This window comes from Rana temporaria, chromosome 7 (assembly GCF_905171775.1).
Source record: "Rana temporaria chromosome 7, aRanTem1.1, whole genome shotgun sequence".
Lineage (NCBI taxonomy): Eukaryota > Metazoa > Chordata > Amphibia > Anura > Ranidae > Rana > Rana temporaria.
In genome coordinates, this window is record NC_053495.1 from 91,087,835 (window position 1) to 91,107,437 (window position 19,603).

Sequence of the window (19,603 nt, forward strand, 5' to 3'; positions counted from 1 at the left end):
CACTACTTTACATTGTAGTAAAGTGTAATTTCTTCAGTGTTGTCACATGAAAAGGTATAATAAAATATTTACAAAAATTTGAGGGGTGTACACACTTGTGAGATACTGTGTATATATAATTTTTTTGATACAAGTCTCCAAGCCCATCGGTGAAATTCTATTTCCATTGTGCTGCACTAACCATTCCTCACATGCCATTTAACCCCTCGCTTTATTTGAAAAAGTAATAATGTCATAGAGAACAAAGGGGCACTCTTTAAGTCTAGAGGAAAAGAGATTTAATCTCCAAATACCGAAAGGTTTCTTCACAGTAAGAGCTCTGAAAATGTGGAATAGACTCCCTCCAGAGGTGGTTCTGGCTAGCTCAGTAGATTGCTTTAAGAAAGGCCTGGAAACTTTACCTAAATGTACATAATAGAACTGGGTACTAACATTTATAGATAAAGTTGATCCGGAAAAATCTGATTGCCTCTTGGGGGGGTCAGGAAGGATTTTTTTCTCCTGCTGTAGCAAATTAGAGCATGCTCTGCTGTTTTTTTTTTGCCTTCCTCTGGATCAACTGTGGTTATAGAATATATATGGAATTGGACGATATTTTTTATTTCTATGGTTTAACTAGATGGACTTGTGTCTTTTTTCAACCTGGCCAACTATGTAACATTTCAAAGGTTTGTAACAATGTTCTGCCCCTGTCTACCACTATGCTGCAAATCTCTGCATCACCATGAAACAAATAAGGGCAAAGTTAGACAATATCATTCCTGGTTATGGTATGAATTAGGGTTGTCCCGATACCACTTTTTTAGGACCGAGTACAAGTACCGATACTTTTTTTCATGTACTGGCCGATACTTTTTTTTTTAAATGCAGCCTCGTGTCCCCAAATGCAGCCATGTCCCCAAATGCAGCCTTGTGTCCCCAAATGCAGCCATGTCCCTAAATGCAGCCATGTCCCTAAATGCAGCCATGTCCCCCCAAAGAGAAAGCCAAGCCCCCCCGCTGCTGCCGTCTAGTTGATTAGCGCTCGGGGAACATAAAAGCTTTCATTTGAATAGCTGTGTGTTCCCCGCCGCGCCTCGTCATGTATAGACACTCCCCCTTGCTCGGGCACTTTGATGGACAGATCACCCGTCCAATCCTGGGACGGATGATCTGTCCATCAAAGTGCCCGTGCAAGGGGGAGGGGCTATACATGACGAGGCGCGGAACACACAGCTATTCAAATTAAAGCCGTTATGTTCCCCCAGCGCTAATCAACTAGACGGCAGCGGCAGGGGGGCTTGGCTTTTACTTTAGGGACTAGGCGGCAGCGGCTCTCCTTTCCTCCATACCTGAGGACTGCTCTGCTCCGCCCCCTCTCCACCCGCTCTCAGGGGGGAAAAAAAGTATCGGGGGAAGCATTGGGAGCATTTGCGCGAGTACAAGTACTCGCGCAAATGCTCAGTATCGGTCCCGATACTAGTATCGGGACAACCCTAGTATGAATGGCTGTTCATACATCCCCCACAATGCTTCGGTAGCAGGAAGCATACAGGTGATTTGATTGATTACCCTCATTACGTTTAGGTCATACATTAGCTCTATTAGTATACAGGAGCCACTCTGCTTAGTACCATCTTTTAAGGTCCTGTTGTGCTGCTGCCAAGAGCCTGAGCCATCCGTTTCCGCCCTATCCAAAGCTTGGCGCTCCAGTGAGCGCTGGATAGACAGACTATAGTGCGGTGACTGAGTCACCGCTCTGTGCTCAGGGTGGACCTGAGAAACTAAGCGATCATTGGTCTTTTGATCGCTCAGTTCTCCGTGTAGAGCAGGCAGATGCAGCATGGGACTCACCTAGATGAGTATGTGCACTTATTTTTTTGAAAACGTGTGCTTCTTATAAGAAATGTCAGGTGTTCATAGTACTTTGACCACTTACCTGGGGGTTTAATCTGTATATTGTCCTCATCAAGTTTTTCTCCTTGTGGCACCAAAGCAACAAACCGAGGGGGTGTATTTCTCCGAGGAGTGTATCTGCAGATAGCCATCACTCGTTTTTCTAGGCATTTATTAAGTAGAGCATGGAATAAGGTGCTGCTGCCTAAGAAAAATGTATGTAAAAGATTACGTTTCCAAAAGAAAAAATATGTATAATGCCACATCATGTAAACCACAAAAGTAGTAATCTTGTTTTTTTTTTTTATAATCAATCTTACAGCAAGACTCCTTTACAAAGTCCATGATGTTAAGATTTCTGGACACACTGGCCCAAACTAAGATTTTCATTCACATCTTTATATTCCAATTTTAATAAGAGAAGGATTTGGAAAATTTAGAGTCCCCAGCTTACCCGGGCTGGGGGCTTGTGGCTCCTGTTCCCGTCATCGCTGCTAGCTCCGCTGACTTCATGCTGCAGCAGGAGCAGCCGCTCTGCTGTCAGTTTTTTAAAAACTCCCGGTCTCCTTGCCACTGCGAGGAACGGAAATCTACGTAAGCCAGGGCCCGTGCCCCACCTTCCTGCGTTCCACAGACCAGAACCGGAAGCAATGCGCCCGGCCAGAAGTTCCACCCACTTCCGTCACCCGCCATCCAGACCCGGGAAGCCCGTCTCCATGCTCAAGGAAGGGGGAAGACTCCCCCGGGAGCGGGGAAGAAGGGGGAGCTCCAGAGCATCTCCCACCCATCTGAGGGGAATACTGGGATGGCCTAGACGACTGCAAGGTCCAAAAAAGAAAAATTAAGGTGAGACATGCACCCACACACAGGACCTCTGCCTGGAGAGAGTGCAGCCCACCCACAGTTCCTCGCAGCACTTCCACCATGGCAGAGGAAACACTACAACTGAGGCCATGGTGGAAGGGGGCTGCCTTAAAAGGAATTATTCGCAGTTTCCTGGGAAATTGGTTGGAGCTACACTCTCTCCAGGTGCTGTCCTGACGCTGACGCTTTGAGAAATCTGTTCTTACTAACATGTCAATTTATCTTCTAATTATATTAACATTTACACTTGTATTATGAACACTAATTTTAGAAAAATATAAATGTTCATACTGTTTTTTGAAGAATTCCAATAACTGCTTTACTAAGAGGTACAGCAATACAGTAATGCAAAAACATACAAAATAAAATTAAGATTTTTTTTTTTTACAAAATCCAACAGTACCAGTTTTACACAGCAAATTCAACCATATTGATCCTTCCTGCCCCTCTGTTGCATACAAGGTATTGTTTCTCCCTTTAGAAAGACACTGGGGGCTTAGAAGTTACAGCCCCTTTCACACTGATCTGGTGCCCTTTTTCTGCAGTGCGGTTTGCGTGCAGGTTAGTAGCACTTTGCCATAGAGTTCTATTTTGTTCCACAGTTTTGATGACCTTTCTGAAAGAGCACCAAAAGTCTAAAGCCACGGGACATAAAAGAAGTCTATGGCACAATGCAGCTAACACGCACATAAAACCACACGTACACTGTGTTGCACACGCACTGCAAGAAAAGCACACTGGATCGGTGTGAATGGGGCCTACAGCAGATGGGTCTAAAGTGTTTTCAATAGATAAAAGTCAAAAGCAGCCAGTCTGCAAAACGCAGCTCAAGAAAATAGGCAAGTATTGTATATTACTTATCATACTGTGCACATTAACCCAGTGAGAAACTGACCAGAAAACCGTGCTTGGATAAGCAGAAATAAAAAAATAGGATTTTTGTACTCACCGTAAAATCCCTTTCACTCAGTTCATGGACGAACACAGCCTTAATCTTGGAAAAGTGGGTATTGGCTTTCATTCAGGAGTGACTAGGCAGAAGATTATAGAAAGTGTTAAACACATCACACACCATACAGTACCGCCCAGGGGGTGGTGCCTCTGGGTATAACCCCTCTCTCTGCATCTTGCAGATCAGTTAGTCAAAAAGCAGTACAAACATAAAAAAGAAGGGGTGGGTTCTGTGTCCGTCCATGAACTCAGAGAAAAGGATTTTACGGTGAGTACAAAAATCCTATGTTCGCTTTTGTTCATGGACGGACACAGCCTTAATCTTGACAAAGTGGGACGTCCCAAAGCAGTGTCAAAAACGAGGGGTGGAAACAGCATAAAAATAACTTCACCCCAAAACAAAACAGAGCTCCTTAACTGAGAAGTTACAACTCTAAACAGCCGCCTGCAAAACTTTGCGGCCGAAAGAAGCATCCGAAGATGCACTCACATCAACCTTGTAGAATTTAGTGAAAGTGTGAACGGACGACCAGGTCGCCGCCTTACACACCTGGTAAACAGATGCTTGATGTCGGAAAGCCCAAGAGGCACCTATTGCCCTGGTCGAATGCGCCATGACAGGAAAGGGAGGCGCCCGACCCCTTTTAGCGTAAGCCTGAATCACGATCTGTCGGATCCACCTAGAGATGGTGGCCGACGAGACCACCAGGCCCTTCTTAGGACCAGCCACCGAAACAAACAGTGAGTCTGACCTCCGGAACGGAGCAATAGCAGACAAGTATACTCTCAGAGCTCGGACAAGGTCCAAGGAATGCAACGTCACCTACTTAGGATGCAACGGACGAGGACACAAGGATGGAAGTACAATGCCTTCCATGAGATGGAAGGCCGAAGCTACCTTAGGAAGAAAAGAAGGCTGCGGACGCAGCACCACCTTATCCTTGTGGAAGATCAGATAGGGGGCCTTGTATGACAAGGCTGCCAGCTCAGAAATCCATCTAACTGACGTAACAGCCACCAAAAAGACCACTTTCTGAGAAAGTGTCAACAAGGGAATCTCCCTAATGGTTTCCCCTAGTGGTTTCTGAAGCACCAAGAGGACCAGGTTCAGGTGCCACAGAGGTAGGAAAGGACAGACCGGAAGAACCACATGCCGAACCCCCTGCACAAATGTACTCACTAGAGAGTGAGCCGCTAGGGGTCGTTGAAAAAGACCATCAGGGCAGAAATCTGCCCCCTGATCGTACTTAAGGCAAGCTTTTGGTCCACCCCCCGCTGTAAGAACAGCAGGACTTTGGAAACTGAATAAGTATGTGGATTCCACCTCATTTCCTCACAAATGGATATGTAGGCCTTCCAAGTGCGATGGTAAATCTTTCTAGAGGATAGCTTCCGAGCCCTCCTCATGGTAGAAATCACTGAATCTGACAGGCCCCGGTCTCTTAGCACCTGGCTTTCAATAGCCAATGCCGTTAACACCAGCGACTGTAAAGCAGGACGAAGTATGGGGACCTTGCTACAGCAGGTCCTCTCTCAGCGGTAGACGCCAACGGACGTCTGCTACTAGACGCACTAGGTCGACGTACCAAGGACGCCAAGGCCAATCCGGAGCAATTGGAATCATTGGGATCCCCTCCGCCTCCACGATGCGAAGCAGATGAGGAAGGGGCTTCAGAGGAGGGAAGGCATAGATTAGCCGGTACTGACTCCACGGTGTCACCAATGCATCTGTCGCGTTTGCCCATGGGTCTCATGACCTGGCCATAAACCTCAATACCTTCCGATTTATTAGAGACTCCAGGAGATCTACGTCTGGCGTGCCCCATCTTTGGCAAAGGAGCTGAAACACCTCTGGGTGCAGAGACCATTCTCCTTGGTCCAGCATCTGGCGACTCGGGTAGTCCGCCTGCCAATTTTCCACGCCTGGAATGTATACGGCCGACAGGGCCGGTACGCTCCTTTCTGCCCACCTCAGGATGTGGGCGAACTCCGACGCTGCAGCCGAGCTTCTTGTTCCTCCTCTTTTTTTTTCAATTCTTTATTTCAATCTTTTTTTCCCTTTTTTTTTTCCTTTCACAGAGATAATCATAATACATCTTTACAGATATACCATCTTATGCATGCATTCTACTTATTGTACTCTTCAACACGGTTAATTACTCCTCTCCCAGGTTCCTACTTAATCTTTAAGCTTATATTGTTTTATTACTATCCTTATTTCCTTGTGATTTAGCTATCTCTCTGATCCCTCCACTACGTATACCCCTCCCCCAGAGAAAGAAGTAAACCGAAGATATCGGTTTAATCTTCGAATAGTTAAACCCCCAAAAAAACTAAAAAAAAACAAACAAGAAAAACAAACATGAAAAATGTCGTCCTCCTCCCCTCTCCTATCCTTAACCACTTAAACCCCGGATCATATTGCTGGTCGAAGACCAGAGCACTTTTTGCGATTTGGCACTGCGTCGCTTTAACTGACAATTGCGCGGTCGTGCGACATGGCTCCCAAACAAAATTGGCATCCTTTTTTTTCCCTCACAAATAGAGCTTTCTTTTGGTGGTATTTGATCACCTTTGCGGTTTTTAGTTTTTGCGCAATAAACAAAAATAGAGCGACAATTTTGAAAAAAAAAAAATATTTTTTACTTTTTGCTATAATAAATATCCCCCAAAAATATATATATATATATATATATATATATATATATATACACACAAAAAAAAAGAAAATTCTACATATTTTTCGTAAAAAAAAAAAAATCGCAATAAACGTTTATCGATTGGTTTGCGCAAAAGTTATAGCGTTTACAAAATAGGGGGTAGTTTTATGGCATTTTTATTAATATTTTTTTTTTACTAGTAATGGCGGCGATCAGCGTTTTTTTTTTCGGTACTGCGACATTATGGCGGACACTTTTGGGACCATTGGCATTTTTATAGCGATCGGTGCTATAAAAATGCATTGGATTACTATAAAAATGCCACTGGCAGGGAGGGGGCTAACACTAGGGAACACTATATGTTCCCTGGGTGTGTTCTAACTGTAGAGGGGGGGGGGGTGGACTGACATGGGGAAATGACTGATCGCTGTTCATACATTGTATAAACAGACGGTCAAGCATTTCTCCCCCTGACAGGACCAGGAGCTGTGTGTTTACACACACAGCTCCAAGTCCTCGCACTGTAACGAGTGATCGCACCCGCCGGGCACGCGCGTCGGGATCAGGGACACGCACGCGCCCCTAGTGGCCGCTTCCCGAGGTGATGTAGAGCTACGTGCTCTCGCGCAGGGGAGCCGACCTGCTGGTCGGTAAGTAGTTACCGTATTTATCGGCATATAACTCGCGCCGGTGTATAACGCGCACCCCAATTTTAAGAGGGAATTTTCTGGAAAAACTAATTTTTTTAGTCCAAATAGTAAATGCAGTTACAATTAAAAATAAGATAAGCAGCAATGTACAGCAAGCAACTCAGAGAGCAGCTCCTGTAGCATATAGAAAATGCATTAATAAGTATTTTTTTTTGCTGAATTCCTAAGGGGGTGCAGTTACTTTTTGTGGTGAACTGTAACTTTTTTTAACATTTACACATTAATAAACTGTGCTGTTATATTATTTTCAACTAGTAGAACATAATTTTTTTTTTACAAACAACGTTTAATACAGGATGTTTTCATACTCCTCTTAAGGCAGAGCATTCTGCGCTTTTTTAATGAGAATGTCCTGCATTAGCTTTGCATTTGTTGGCTTTTGCTACAGATAAACAAATCCAGAAGATTCCTGCATTGCAGGAAGGGTGTCCTTCCTTTAGTTCATTTGGCTGTCTAGGTGACTACTTGTGAATACCAGCAGATCAGATTGCATAGTCACCTCACAGGCAATACACAGTATACGGTAGTAGTAAACTGTCCTTTTAAAATGGCATACCTCGGAAGGGAACGAGCGCCCGCCAGATCACGAGCCGTCATCTCCATTTGGCTGTCACGTCACACACGCACAGTCCCGCCTCCGCCATCGGCATTGGACCATCTCCTGTGACAGACAGAATACTGGTCCAATGCTGGTGGCGGAGGCGGGACTGTGCGTGTGTGACGTGACAGCCGAGAGGAGATGACGGGAAATTTTGTCGCGGGAACGACGGCCATACGTAACATTGGCTGCGCCTCATAGAAGCAGGGGTAACTATACGCCGGAAAAAGCCGAACGCAAAGGACGTAAAAAAAAAGCGCTCGTTCGTTTCGGAATCGGCGTATCTCCTCATTTGCATAATCGTCGCGTAAATAAAGCGAAACGCCACCTAGCAGCCGGCCTGGAATTGCAGCCCAAGATCCGACGGTGTAACACAGTTATACCTGTCGGATCTTAGGCATATCTATGCCTAACTGATTCTATGATCAGACCGGCACAACTCAGAGATACGACGGTGTATCAGGAGATACACCGTCGTATCTCTACGTGAATCTGGCCCCTTCTGAAAAGGTGACTCCTAACTCTCTCTTCTCCCATGCCTGTATGAAACCAAGGTTCTGTGGGGCCTTCAACTCGATCACCATGGCATTCAATATTGATATTGCATGTCTGACTGGCTCCCCTTTTAAGCATAGTTTTTCAAACTTAGACGGTAGAGCCATTTCTCTTGTTCGCGTAGAAATTGATCTAAGAAATGCATTTAACTGCATTCTCCTGAAAGGGTCTCAACTTTCTTCAAACTCACCGTCCAGCTCTTCTCTAGACATTACTTGATTGTCAGACATGAAATGTATAAGTCTGCTTTTACCCTGTTTTAGCAGCGAATTTTTTTTATCCTTTAGACCCATTTCAAACTCTGGGTTGCCTAGGATAGGAGTCATCGGGTTCAGCAGGGTTGATAACTTAACTTTTTTGAGTATCCTTTTAACTACACTAAGTGTCGCGCCCACTGTCGGATGTTGCTTTACTGCTTGCGGTATAGTCGTGTTTTTAAGCCAAGTTACCCCCTCCAGGGGTACCTCCACTATTGCTTGTTCCATATGCACTCATGGTTTTTCTTTTTGAAGTACGCACCAATCCAATACTCTTGCTAAATGTATTCCCTACACCCCTTTTTCTTTTGGTAGGGTCAGGATATCCCTACATATTCTGTCAGATTTTCCAGCCCAAACAAACCTTGCCAATCTTATTCTCAACTATCTCAAATATCCCAACGGAATCTTAATAGCTAGGGTCTGTAGAAAGTACAACAGTCTTGGCATTACATTCATTTTGATAATATTGATTCTACCAAACCACTTAAACACCTCCTTATCCCATTTCTGTAGATCTATTTTAATTTGTCGTACCAAGTGCCCAAAATTAAGTTCGAATATCCTGTTCAGTCTATCAGGTATTTTTCTTGCAAGGTAATCTATATGTGAATTTGTCCATCTAAAAGCAAAGAAGTTTGATAGCTGCTGTTGTAATACTGTACTCGCCTCAATATCCATTGCTTCCGATTTATTATAGTTAACATTTAGTAATGAGATTGGGCGATAACTTGCAAATTGAGCCAGATCTTTCCCCCCCCTTTATGTATCACTGTTATATGGGCCATCAACGTTTCAACTGGTATTGTCTGCCCTTCTCGTATCGAGTTAAACACCTCCACAAATCTTGGTGCCAGTTTATCTGCAAAAGTTTTATAGTATAATAGGGTAAATCCGTCTGGGCCCGGTGCTTTACCAGGTTTTAATGTTTTCAAGGCCTCCAAAAATTCCTCAATGGTGATTGGGCCATCAATGTCCTCTGCGTCTTTGTCCGTCAATGTGGGCATTTCTGAGGCTTCTATATATGCCTTAGCCGCCTCTTCTTTACATATCCTGGCTCCCTGATCTTGTGCCTCTAATTGATATAGGCCCACATAGTAGTCTCGGAATGCCTTAGCAATTGCCTGTGATGAATTTTTCCAATGTGTCACCTTGCGTTTTAATACGTTCTATATAGTTTCGTGTTCTTGTCGCTTTCAATGCATTAGCCATCATCCTACTACGCTTATTCCCAAATTCATAAAAAGTTTTTCTACCCCAGGTCATTGCTGCTTTTGCTTCATCTGTTAACTGGGCATTCAATTCCTCTCGCAAGCAGGTGAGTTCCTTCTCTCTCAGGAGTGTCTGAGATTTCTTATGTAAAGTCTCTAGCCTCCTGATATTCCCGAGCAAAGATACTAATTGAGGCCCCTGTTGTCGTTTTCTACGTGCTCCTGCTGATATAAATATGCCTCTAATATAGCATTTATGTGTTTCCCACACGCAGAAAGGAGACACTTCCGCTGATTTGTTTAAAAAAAACAATTCTAATTCCTGTGCTAACTGTATCTCGCATTCTGGATCTTTCAGGAGGGTTTCGTTAATCTTCCACTGCCATTCTCAGGCAGCGGGTTCCCCCCATTCTATAACACAATTAGATGGTGCGTGATCTGAGCCTATGGAGGCCTCCCTAATGCATTGCTGCGCACTTTGCGACACAAAGACATAGTCTATTCTAGAATATGTTTTGCTGAGAAAAAGGTGTAATCTCCATCATGCGCATGTAGAGTTCTCCAGCTATCCCTTACCTGCTGCTCCTGAAGCATTTTTTTTTGCTTTTCGTAATTTTATATACGACAAGTGCGAGGTTCCCCTTGAAGCATCCAAAGTTGGATCTAATGTCACAATTAAATCTGCTCCCATCAACAAAATTCCCTCCTTATTTTGGTGTATTACATGCATATATGTCTCCAACGCTGCTACTTGACCCTCGTTAGGCAGATATATATTTACCAAGGTAACCTTTTGATCATATAAAGCCCTTTACAATCAATAACCGCCCCTCCTTGTCTCTAATTGTCTTTATTTCTTTCCATGAAAGCCGTCTTGAAATCATAATTGCTACTCCTTTTGCATTTGAGGTCTGCGATGCACTATGATACACAATGGGATATCTCTGATTTCCCAGCTTTGGAATTTTTTTTTTTTTTTTTTAAGTGTGTCTCTTGAAGAAATAGAATATGTGATCCGAGTCTCCTGTATTCCATATATAGCTTGCTATGTTTTTCTGGTAAATTCAGAACTTTCATGTTATACGATGTCAAAGTTATTTTCGTCATCTTAATATGCCAGTCTATTACAGAGGAAAGAAATAAGGAAATAGTAAAATAAAAAGCAAAAAAAAATAAGGAAAGGGAAAGAGACAAGGGGTAGGGTTAGGGAGATAGTTCCGCCCCCTTTCTCTACCACCCCTCCCTCCCCTCCCTTTCCCTCCCGCGGTCCGGCTTTTCCCTGTGACCCCAGAAGGATTCAGATATTGTCCATACGTACAGGGATTGCAGAATTATTAGGCAAGTTGTATTTTTGAGGATTAATTTTATTATTGAACAACCATGTTCTCAATGAACCCAAAAAACTCAATATCAAAGCTGAATATTTTTGGAAGTAGTTTTTAGTTTGTTTTTAGTTTTAGCTATTTTAGGGGGATATCCGTGTGTGCAGGTGACTATTACTGTGCATAATTATTAGGTAACTTAACAAAAAAAAAAATATATACCCATTTCAATTATTTATTTTTACCAGTGAAACCAATATAACATCTCAACATTCACAAATATACATTTCTGACATTCAAAAACAAAACAAAAACAAATCAGTGACCAATATAGCCACCTTTCTTTGCAAGGACACTCAAAAGCCTCCCATCCATGGATTCTGGCAGTGTTTTGATCTGTTCACCATCAACATTGCGTGCAGCAGCAACCACAGCCTCCCAGACACTGTTCAGAGAGGTGTACTGTTTTCCCTCCTTGTAAATCTCACATTTGATGATGGACCACAGGTTCTCAATGGGGTTCAGATCAGGTGAACAAGGAGGCCATGTCATTAGTTTTTCTTCTTTTATACCCTTTCTTGCCAGCCACGCTGTGGAGTACTTGGACGCGTGTGATGGAGCATTGTCCTGCATGAAAATCATGTTTTTCTTGAAGGATGCAGACTTCTTCCTGTACCACTGCTTGAAGAAGGTGTCTTCCAGAAACTGGCAGTAGGACTGGGAGTTGAGCTTGACTCCATCCTCAACCCGAAAAGGCCCCACAAGCTCATCTTTGATGATACCAGCCCAAACCAGTACTCCACCTCCACCTTGCTGGCATCTGAGTCGGACTGGAGCTCTCTGCCCTTTACCAATCCAGCCACAGGCCCATCCATCTGGCCCATCAAGACTCTCTCTCATTTCATCAGTCCATAAAACCTTAGAAAAATCAGTCTTGAGATATTTCTTGGCCTAGTCTTGACGTTTCAGCTTGTGTGTCTTGTTCAGTGGTGGTCGTCTTTCAGCCTTTCTTACCTTGTGTGAGAGGTGAGAGGGTCTCAGCCGTTGGAGACGTCCTTTTCCCTGGCAAGCTGCGATATGCAGGTACCGCCGGTATATCCCATCGAACGCCCTTTCAAGAAACGAGACGGGATACGTTTGCAGAGTCAAGCAGGACTGACTTTTAATGCCACATTTTTCCTCCTTATATCTGGTTACAAACTGTACAGAAACAAATGACACTCCCCCCCCCCACCCAAGGGGGGCTTCAATACACATACTTTGAAATAATGACATTCCCTTGAGCCAATCAGTCGCTAGCCGTTTTGGCTCCTAAACTTAGCTTGATCAGACAATAGAATTCAATTAACCTTTAAAACAATTATCACTCACACATAATCCCCATCAGCATACACCTCACAGGGGGCTGTTACCTACACAAAAGAGAGTTCATTAGCTATGCAAAGGGTACATTAGCATTCAGCAGTGAAAGAGACCCTTGTCCAATTAACCCTTTGAGCTCAGAATACAATGTGGTACATCCAATTGTGACAAGCCATGCAGTTCCTTGTAGTCCTCCCTGCATGAAGATTATCGATGTCCCGGCAGCATGCATAGGTCCGTTACACTACTCCCCTTTTGTGGAACACTCCGGCAGACCCGGATTGATCCTTTTCGGATCAACTTGGGGATGTCCGGTCTGCTGTTAGGGTAAAAGTTCAGTTTGCCTGGACAGTCCGTCGGCCTTCCCATTGGCTTACCAGGTCGGTAGCTGATGGTGAAGGTGAATAATAGAATTCAATTCTGGAACAGTCACTTGCTTTGCTCTCTCAATGGCTCCCAAAACCTGTTGCTGATGCTCTTGGGACAGATACGGCACCACCTGGATGCAAATCCCATTTAATCTTTTGACAATTTCCGCCTGTTTGTGCATTTCAATGTTCAAGCCACGGGACATCTCATAATACATGACATAGTGTTGTTGCATCTCTGATTTCTCACTGGCCAACTTGTCACATTCCCATTTTAGACTGTGATATTGTGCCGGATCTACAGTACATGTCGGGGAAGGTAGTCTTACCCGGTTCTCTGCAGCAAGCGGGTTGACTCCAGCAACACGGGTGGTCACGGGACAAGCAGCAGCAGGTGTAGGTAAATAAGCCGAAGTCAGAGGGCCAATGTCGTTGCCCAGCACCACCTCGGCAGGTAGGTTGTCCATGATACCAACTGTGGTCTTTCCTGACCCGGCTCCCCAGTCTAAGTGCACCCGGGCGGTGGGTACGCGAAATACAGCACCCCCTGCGACCCGGACGGCAACTGTGCGAGTGGACACGTTCTCTGGCTTTACCAGATGTTTTTGAATCAGAGTGATAGTAGTCCCGGAATCTTAGGCCTTGTGCTACTTGTCCATTCACTCGTACCTCCTGACGGTGATGCTGACGGTTATCCGGAGAGGCCGCTTGTATTGGGTCTGCCTCATACCAAATTCCCAGACATTCCTCAGGGACCCCCTCGGTCTCCAGGCAGTGGGCCGCAGAGGGACGTGATGGAGTGACCTCAGTGTTGGGTGTTGTGCGTCTCCAATTGTTATTTGTAGCTCTCAAAGGGCAATAACGAGCAATATGTCCCGTGTCGCTGCAGTGATGGCACGTCACCCTAGGCGAATCCCGGGGGTAGTTGCTAGGCCCCTGAGGACGTGGTGGGACTGGAGCCCGAAACTCTGGGCGTGGGGTGACGGTTGGAGTACGCGGTTCTACCTTCTGAGCCAGCCGCATTGTACCCTGGCTTACTTTCCTTGTCTCCGCGTACTCATCTGCTAGCCGAGCCGCCTCGTTTAAGTTAGCGGGACGGCGATCTCGTACCCAGTCTTGTATGTCTGCGGCCAGGTCTTGGAAGAAATGTTCCATTAGGAACAGCTGCAATACTTCCTCCCCGGTGTTGGCCTTGCACCCTTGGACCCAAAGGGATGCCACCCTTTGTAACTGGTTGGCCCATTCCATGTGGGAGTCCACAGCCATCTTCTTGGACTCCCGGAAGCGCCGGCGGTAGGCTTCTGGAGTTACGGCGTATCGGGTTAGCAGCGCCTTTTTAACTTGCTGGTATTGTAAAATATCCTCTGGAGCGAGAGCCCGAAAGGCTTCATTGGCTTTGCCCGACAATTTCCCCGACAAAATAGTGACCCATTGGTCTGGTGGTACCTGGTGTAGTGAGCACTGCCTCTCAAAGTCCGCCAAATATCCATCTATTTCCTCCTCACTTTCTACAAAAGCTTTAAATGCATTGAACGGTATTTTCTTTCCTGTAGCAGCAGGTGGGGGGGTAGGAACTGCAGGTGTAATGGGCTGTCTCGCTCTTATCAGTTCCAGTTCTTGTCCCCTCTTCGTTTGTATCTCCTCCCTTGCTTCCCAGAACAGCTGGTTTATTAGTTCCACGGACGTTTCTGGATACAAGGATAATCTCCGCTGTACAATGCCAGTAATTACATCTTCTTTGCTGACAGGTGCAAGGGGCTCAGTTCCTTCCATGGATCCATCCATTTCGTCCAGCCCCAGCAGTTCAGCTATCAGCTCCCTCCGTGGTCTGTTGCTGGCGCTCCTACCACGACTCTCCAATAGATCTTTTAGTGTGGATCTTTTCAGCCTGGCGTACTGCGACTCCATTCAGCACTTGCTCTTTGGATAAAAGGACCATCCCAGTGCTGCCAACCAATGTAACGGCTACCCACTGGTGAGAGGGTCTCAGCCGTTGGAGACGTCCTTTTCCCTGGCAAGCTGCGATATGCAGGTACCGCCGGTATATCCCATCAAACGCCCTTTCAAGAAACGAGACGGGCTACGTTTGCAGAGTCAAGCAGGACTGACTTTTAATGCCACATTTTTCCTCCTTATATCTGGTTACAAACTGTACAGAAACAAATGACACTCCCCCCCCCCACCCAGGGGGGGCTTCAATACACATACTTTGAAATAATGACATTCCCTTGAGCCAATCAGTCGCTAGCCGTTTTGGCTCCTAAACTTAGCTTGATCAGACAATAGAATTCAATTAACCTTTAAAACAATTATCACTCACACATAATCCCCATCAGCATACACCTCACAGGGGGCTGTTACCTACACAAGAGTTCATTAGCTATGCAAAGGGTACATTAGCATTCAGCAGTGAAAGAGACCCTTGTCCAATTAACCCTTTGAGCTCAGAATACAATGTGGTACATCCAATTGTGACAAGCCATGCAGTTCCTTGTAGTCCTCCCTGCATGAAGATTATCGATGTCCCGGCAGCATGCATAGGTCCGTTACACCTTGGCCATGTCTCCGAGTATTGCACACCTTGTGCTTTTAGGCACTCCAGTGATGTTGCAGCTCTGAAATATGGCCAAACTGGTGGCAAGTGGCATCTTGGCAGCTGCACGCTTGACTTTTCTCAGTTCATGGGCAGTTATTTTGCGCCTTGGTTTTTCCACACGCTTCTTGCGACCCTGTTGACTATTTTGAATGAAACGCTTGATTGTTCGATGATCACGCTTCAGAAGCTTTGCAATTTTAAGAGTGCTGCATCCCTCTGCAAGGTATCTCACTATTTTTGACTTTTCTGAGCCTGTCAAGTCCTTCTTTTGACCCATTTTGCCAAAGGAAAGGAAGTTGACTAATAATTATGCACACCTGATATAGGGTGTTGATGTCATTAGACCACACACCTTCTCATTAGAGATGCACATCACCTAATATGCTTAATTGGTAGTAGGCTTTCGAGCCTATACAGCTTGGAGTAAGACAACATGCATAAAGAGGATGATGTGTTCAAAATACTCATTTGCCTAATAATTCTGCACTCCCTGTATACGGGAGATCCCTCCACTCGTGGGTCGACCCGATCTCGTACGGATAAAAAAAAAAAAAAAAAGCAGAAAATACACCTCCGACTTCCCTCCCTTTGGAGGAAAGGCGTATCAAGTGGGAGAGTAGGTTATGCACACATGGAGGTAGCGGCTCCATTCTCTAAACCCTTATTCCTTGCTCGTGTCTCTATTCCTCCTCTAAGCCCCCCTCGAAGCGCCAATTTTCCATATTTTCCATATTACTATCGCATGACCTAGACTCTAATTATACATAAAATGTACACACTTGTTACCAAATACCATATAGCACTCAAATTGTTCAAACATTCTCATACAATAAACATACCTAAAGAAAAAGGAGAAAAAGTCGTCATAATATGTCCGCTCATCCCGTAGCGGCTTATATCTACATACTTCATACTCTAAACAAAACAGAACAATATTACTATCTAATTTTTCCTTGTATTTCCTCTCCTATCGTCCATCTCCCCACCTCTACCCCTGCTTCTTCTGAGTTTCTTTACTGCGTCAGCCTTAGATGGGGACTCATTTCTAATTACATCTGCCTTTCCTCTTTCCAACGGACCGGTTGGGGCTGTGCACACTCCCCCCTGCAGCCATCCCTCTTCCCCACTCTTTCACCCTCTCTACCCCCCCCCTGGGTTCAGCCCGTTGTGCTTATAAACTACGTGAGCTATATGTGCCCCATTCACCCTATGTGCTTCCAGTGGGCCCATGCCCTCCTCTCTTAATATCTTTCCTGCCCAATCTTTAATTTAACCCTTAGTCTATTTATGTGTATTCCACCTCATAAGGGGTAGTATCGTCCTACCCTAGTGTACCTAACTTACCCCACCAAAAAAACAAACACACACTCGTATTATTAAATGTGATACAGTGCCTTTACAAAAACATTACCACTCCCCCTCCCCGCCCCCCCCGATACTCGCTGCCGCAGGGGGCTCTCTCAATTCTGACTTCATCCTTGCCCCAGCCGCCCCTATCCCATCTGTCCCCTATCCTAGGCCCCCCCATAATACCAAAAAAACAATATTCAATCCCCCATCCACTCTCTCCACTTATACCCCTCTTAAGCAGATGGGTCCAAGGGAGAGGTGGGGGGTGGTGAGTAGAAACGCAACCCAAAACCTCTTTTCCTCGCCCCCCCCACTTTAATTTTCTCCCTATTTTCTTATTAAACACATTTTTCCTCCAGATGGAGAGAAGAGAAAAAAAAATAAGAGAATGTTTTATTTTATTTTGGTAGTCTATGTTCTTCCTATATTACTGATTTGTCCCTGAACACTCTGAGGCCTCCCTCTGACTTGTTCTCTTTCAATCCTTTTCTTCTATCCCTTGGCCTCCTAGATGGAATTATTGAATGGACGTGGGGCATATTCCATGCATTCTGGTAGTTCTAGCCAATTCGGTACTTCGAGGATCGTGGGAGCAGCGTACTCTTACCACCTGTGGCATCTTTAATAATGTCATCCAGGGATGCTCCAAATAGTCTGTCGCCCTTAAAGGGCAAATCCATCAAGGCCTTCTTGGAAGATTGGTCCGCAGAACAACACTTTAGCCAGAGCAGACGGCGTAACACCACTGCATAGCTTGAGGCTCTGGCCAGCAGAGGAATAGTGTCCAAGGCTGTTTCGCAGACAAATTTTAGGCCCTGTACCAACTGGTCGGCTAGCGCTACCTCGTCCGAGGGAGCCCGACGTGCTTTTAATCCATTGTGCAGCATCTTTGCCCATTCAGTGAGTGTTTGAGGCACTAGGGCCCCAACCATCGTTGGGCGCACAGCCGAGCCCACCACCGTGTATAGGTTGCGGGAGACCGCCTCAGCCTTCTTGTCCGCAGGGTCCTTGAAAGCAGGAGCCCCTTCCACCGGAATCATGGTTACCTTGTTTAGTCTGAACACAGGAGGGTCCACTATCGGAGAGGTCCATTTTTTAAGGAAACAATCCTCAAGAGGGTAACGCATTGCCAAATTTTTAGGGACAGAAAAAAACCTTTTGTGGTTTGTCCCATTCCTTGTATAAAAGTTTGTCTAGATAAGGCACACAAGGAAACCCCTTGGCAGTGCGAGTCGGCTTATGGAACCCAAAAGGAACCAAAGCCTCTGTTGCTTCCGCAGACTCCATTTTTAGAGCATCTCACACTGCGGTGATAAGATCGCCGACCAGAGCCTTTTCGTGTGCTGACCCGGATCTGGAGTCATCCTCACTGTCCGGCCGGTCCTCAGATACATCAGAGCCAGGGTCATGAGTCATAGCTGGACCCGGCTCCGCATCAGAGTTGTCCCCAGAAGATAGCTGGGGAGGGGGCGTTTTTTACCCCCCTATGTTCCCACGTGCAGCTTCCACCTTGGCAACAAAAGCATCTATGATTGCCAACATAGGGTCCGATACACCGGGTGCAGCGGCATCAATTGCTAGCTCAGGTGTTTCAGGGGAAAAGACGTCTGCTTCTGACGCCATGCTGACCCACGCGCCTGACACCCACATGAACTCCAAGGCAAGGTACAACAACCCACCCTCCTAGCTGCGAGAGAGACAACGAATCCCCCCCCCCCAGAGGACTCACCACCCTTGGAACAGTATAGTACAGCTGCCGTCCGCTTCCTGCTTGAGCTGCTTCCTTGTCAGCTGAAGTCTGACCACTGTGCAGCGTGTGTCTGCAAGCTTGTGCCGTTTAAATGATATGATCCGGCGTGCACCACGAGAAAATGGCTGCTGAGCGTCAGATAGAGGCCAAACAACGCCGCAGGCACAAGAACATGGCCGCGAGCAACAGGTAGAGGCAAAAACACATCATGGACCAGAGCACAGCGTGGATCACAGGCAAGATGGCCGCCGATTAGCAGATAGAGGTCGAACACAGGCAAAATGGCCGCCAACAGCATGGAGGGGAACACACAGGTAAGCAAACTTTTCATGGCAGCTTATAGCATTTGTAAGCGGACGTACAGCGCAGTTCCCTCACAGGTGAAGCTCGATGGCCGAAACTGGGGAGACTACAAGGATCTGGCATCCAGCCTGTCACCCAGTCAGCGGTTGATCGTAGATCACAGGAACAATCCAAAAAAAGGGGGCGGTACTGTATGGTGTGTGATGTGCTTAACACTTTCTATACGTTTCTGCCCAGTCACTCCTGAATGAAGGCTAATACCCACTTTGTCAAGATTAAGGCTGGGTCCGTCCATGAACGAAAGAGAAAATATGTTTAAGAGTTACACTGCAAAGTATACATCACAGAGCAGTTTCAGAAACATTTCAACACTGTGCTCTAGTTTAATAGGAGAGATTCACTGTTACTCACCACTGACAAGGGATTCCTCTGGATATACAAATTGTGCAGGTCTGATAAAATGATGCTTCTTCAGAAAAGTAATTGGCTTAAATCCAATCAAAACCAAACTGGGGTCATCAAATCTCTTAAGCTGTTCTGTCTCCTCCTTTTCCAGAACAATCTGCCTGTTGCCATAAGTCTGTTACAAAAAAAAACAAAAAAACAAAAAACCACAAAAGTGTGTAATGTGGTAATCCAAAATATTTCACATACCTGGTTTGTGGAAAACTTAAAGCGGGGGTTCACCCAAAAATGTTTTTTTAACATTACATTCAGCCGAGTTGTCAGAATGACAATCGGCTTGTTTTTTTTAGTTTAATTGCCGTACATACCATTTTCACCGCCGCTTCCGGGTATGTAATGTGCGGGACTGGGCGTTCCTAATTGATTGACATCCTTCCGACCGGCGCATACAGCGCGTCACGAGTTG

At 45.5% G+C, this 19,603-nt stretch overlaps 1 protein-coding gene across 2 annotated transcripts in view; it reads right to left on the reverse strand.

The window, feature by feature from the left end:
• Positions 1–19,603, reverse strand: part of XRCC6 (X-ray repair cross complementing 6) — a 247,393-nt gene that overhangs the window by 55,607 nt on the left and 172,183 nt on the right. For both annotated transcript variants that reach the window (XM_040359639.1, XM_040359638.1), the window contains exons 8-9: positions 19,144–19,312; positions 1,919–2,080 (exon numbers count right to left, since the gene is read on the reverse strand). In XM_040359639.1, the coding sequence (XP_040215573.1) occupies positions 1,919–2,080; positions 19,144–19,312 (331 nt within the window). The remainder of the gene's footprint in view (positions 1–1,918; positions 2,081–19,143; positions 19,313–19,603) is intronic.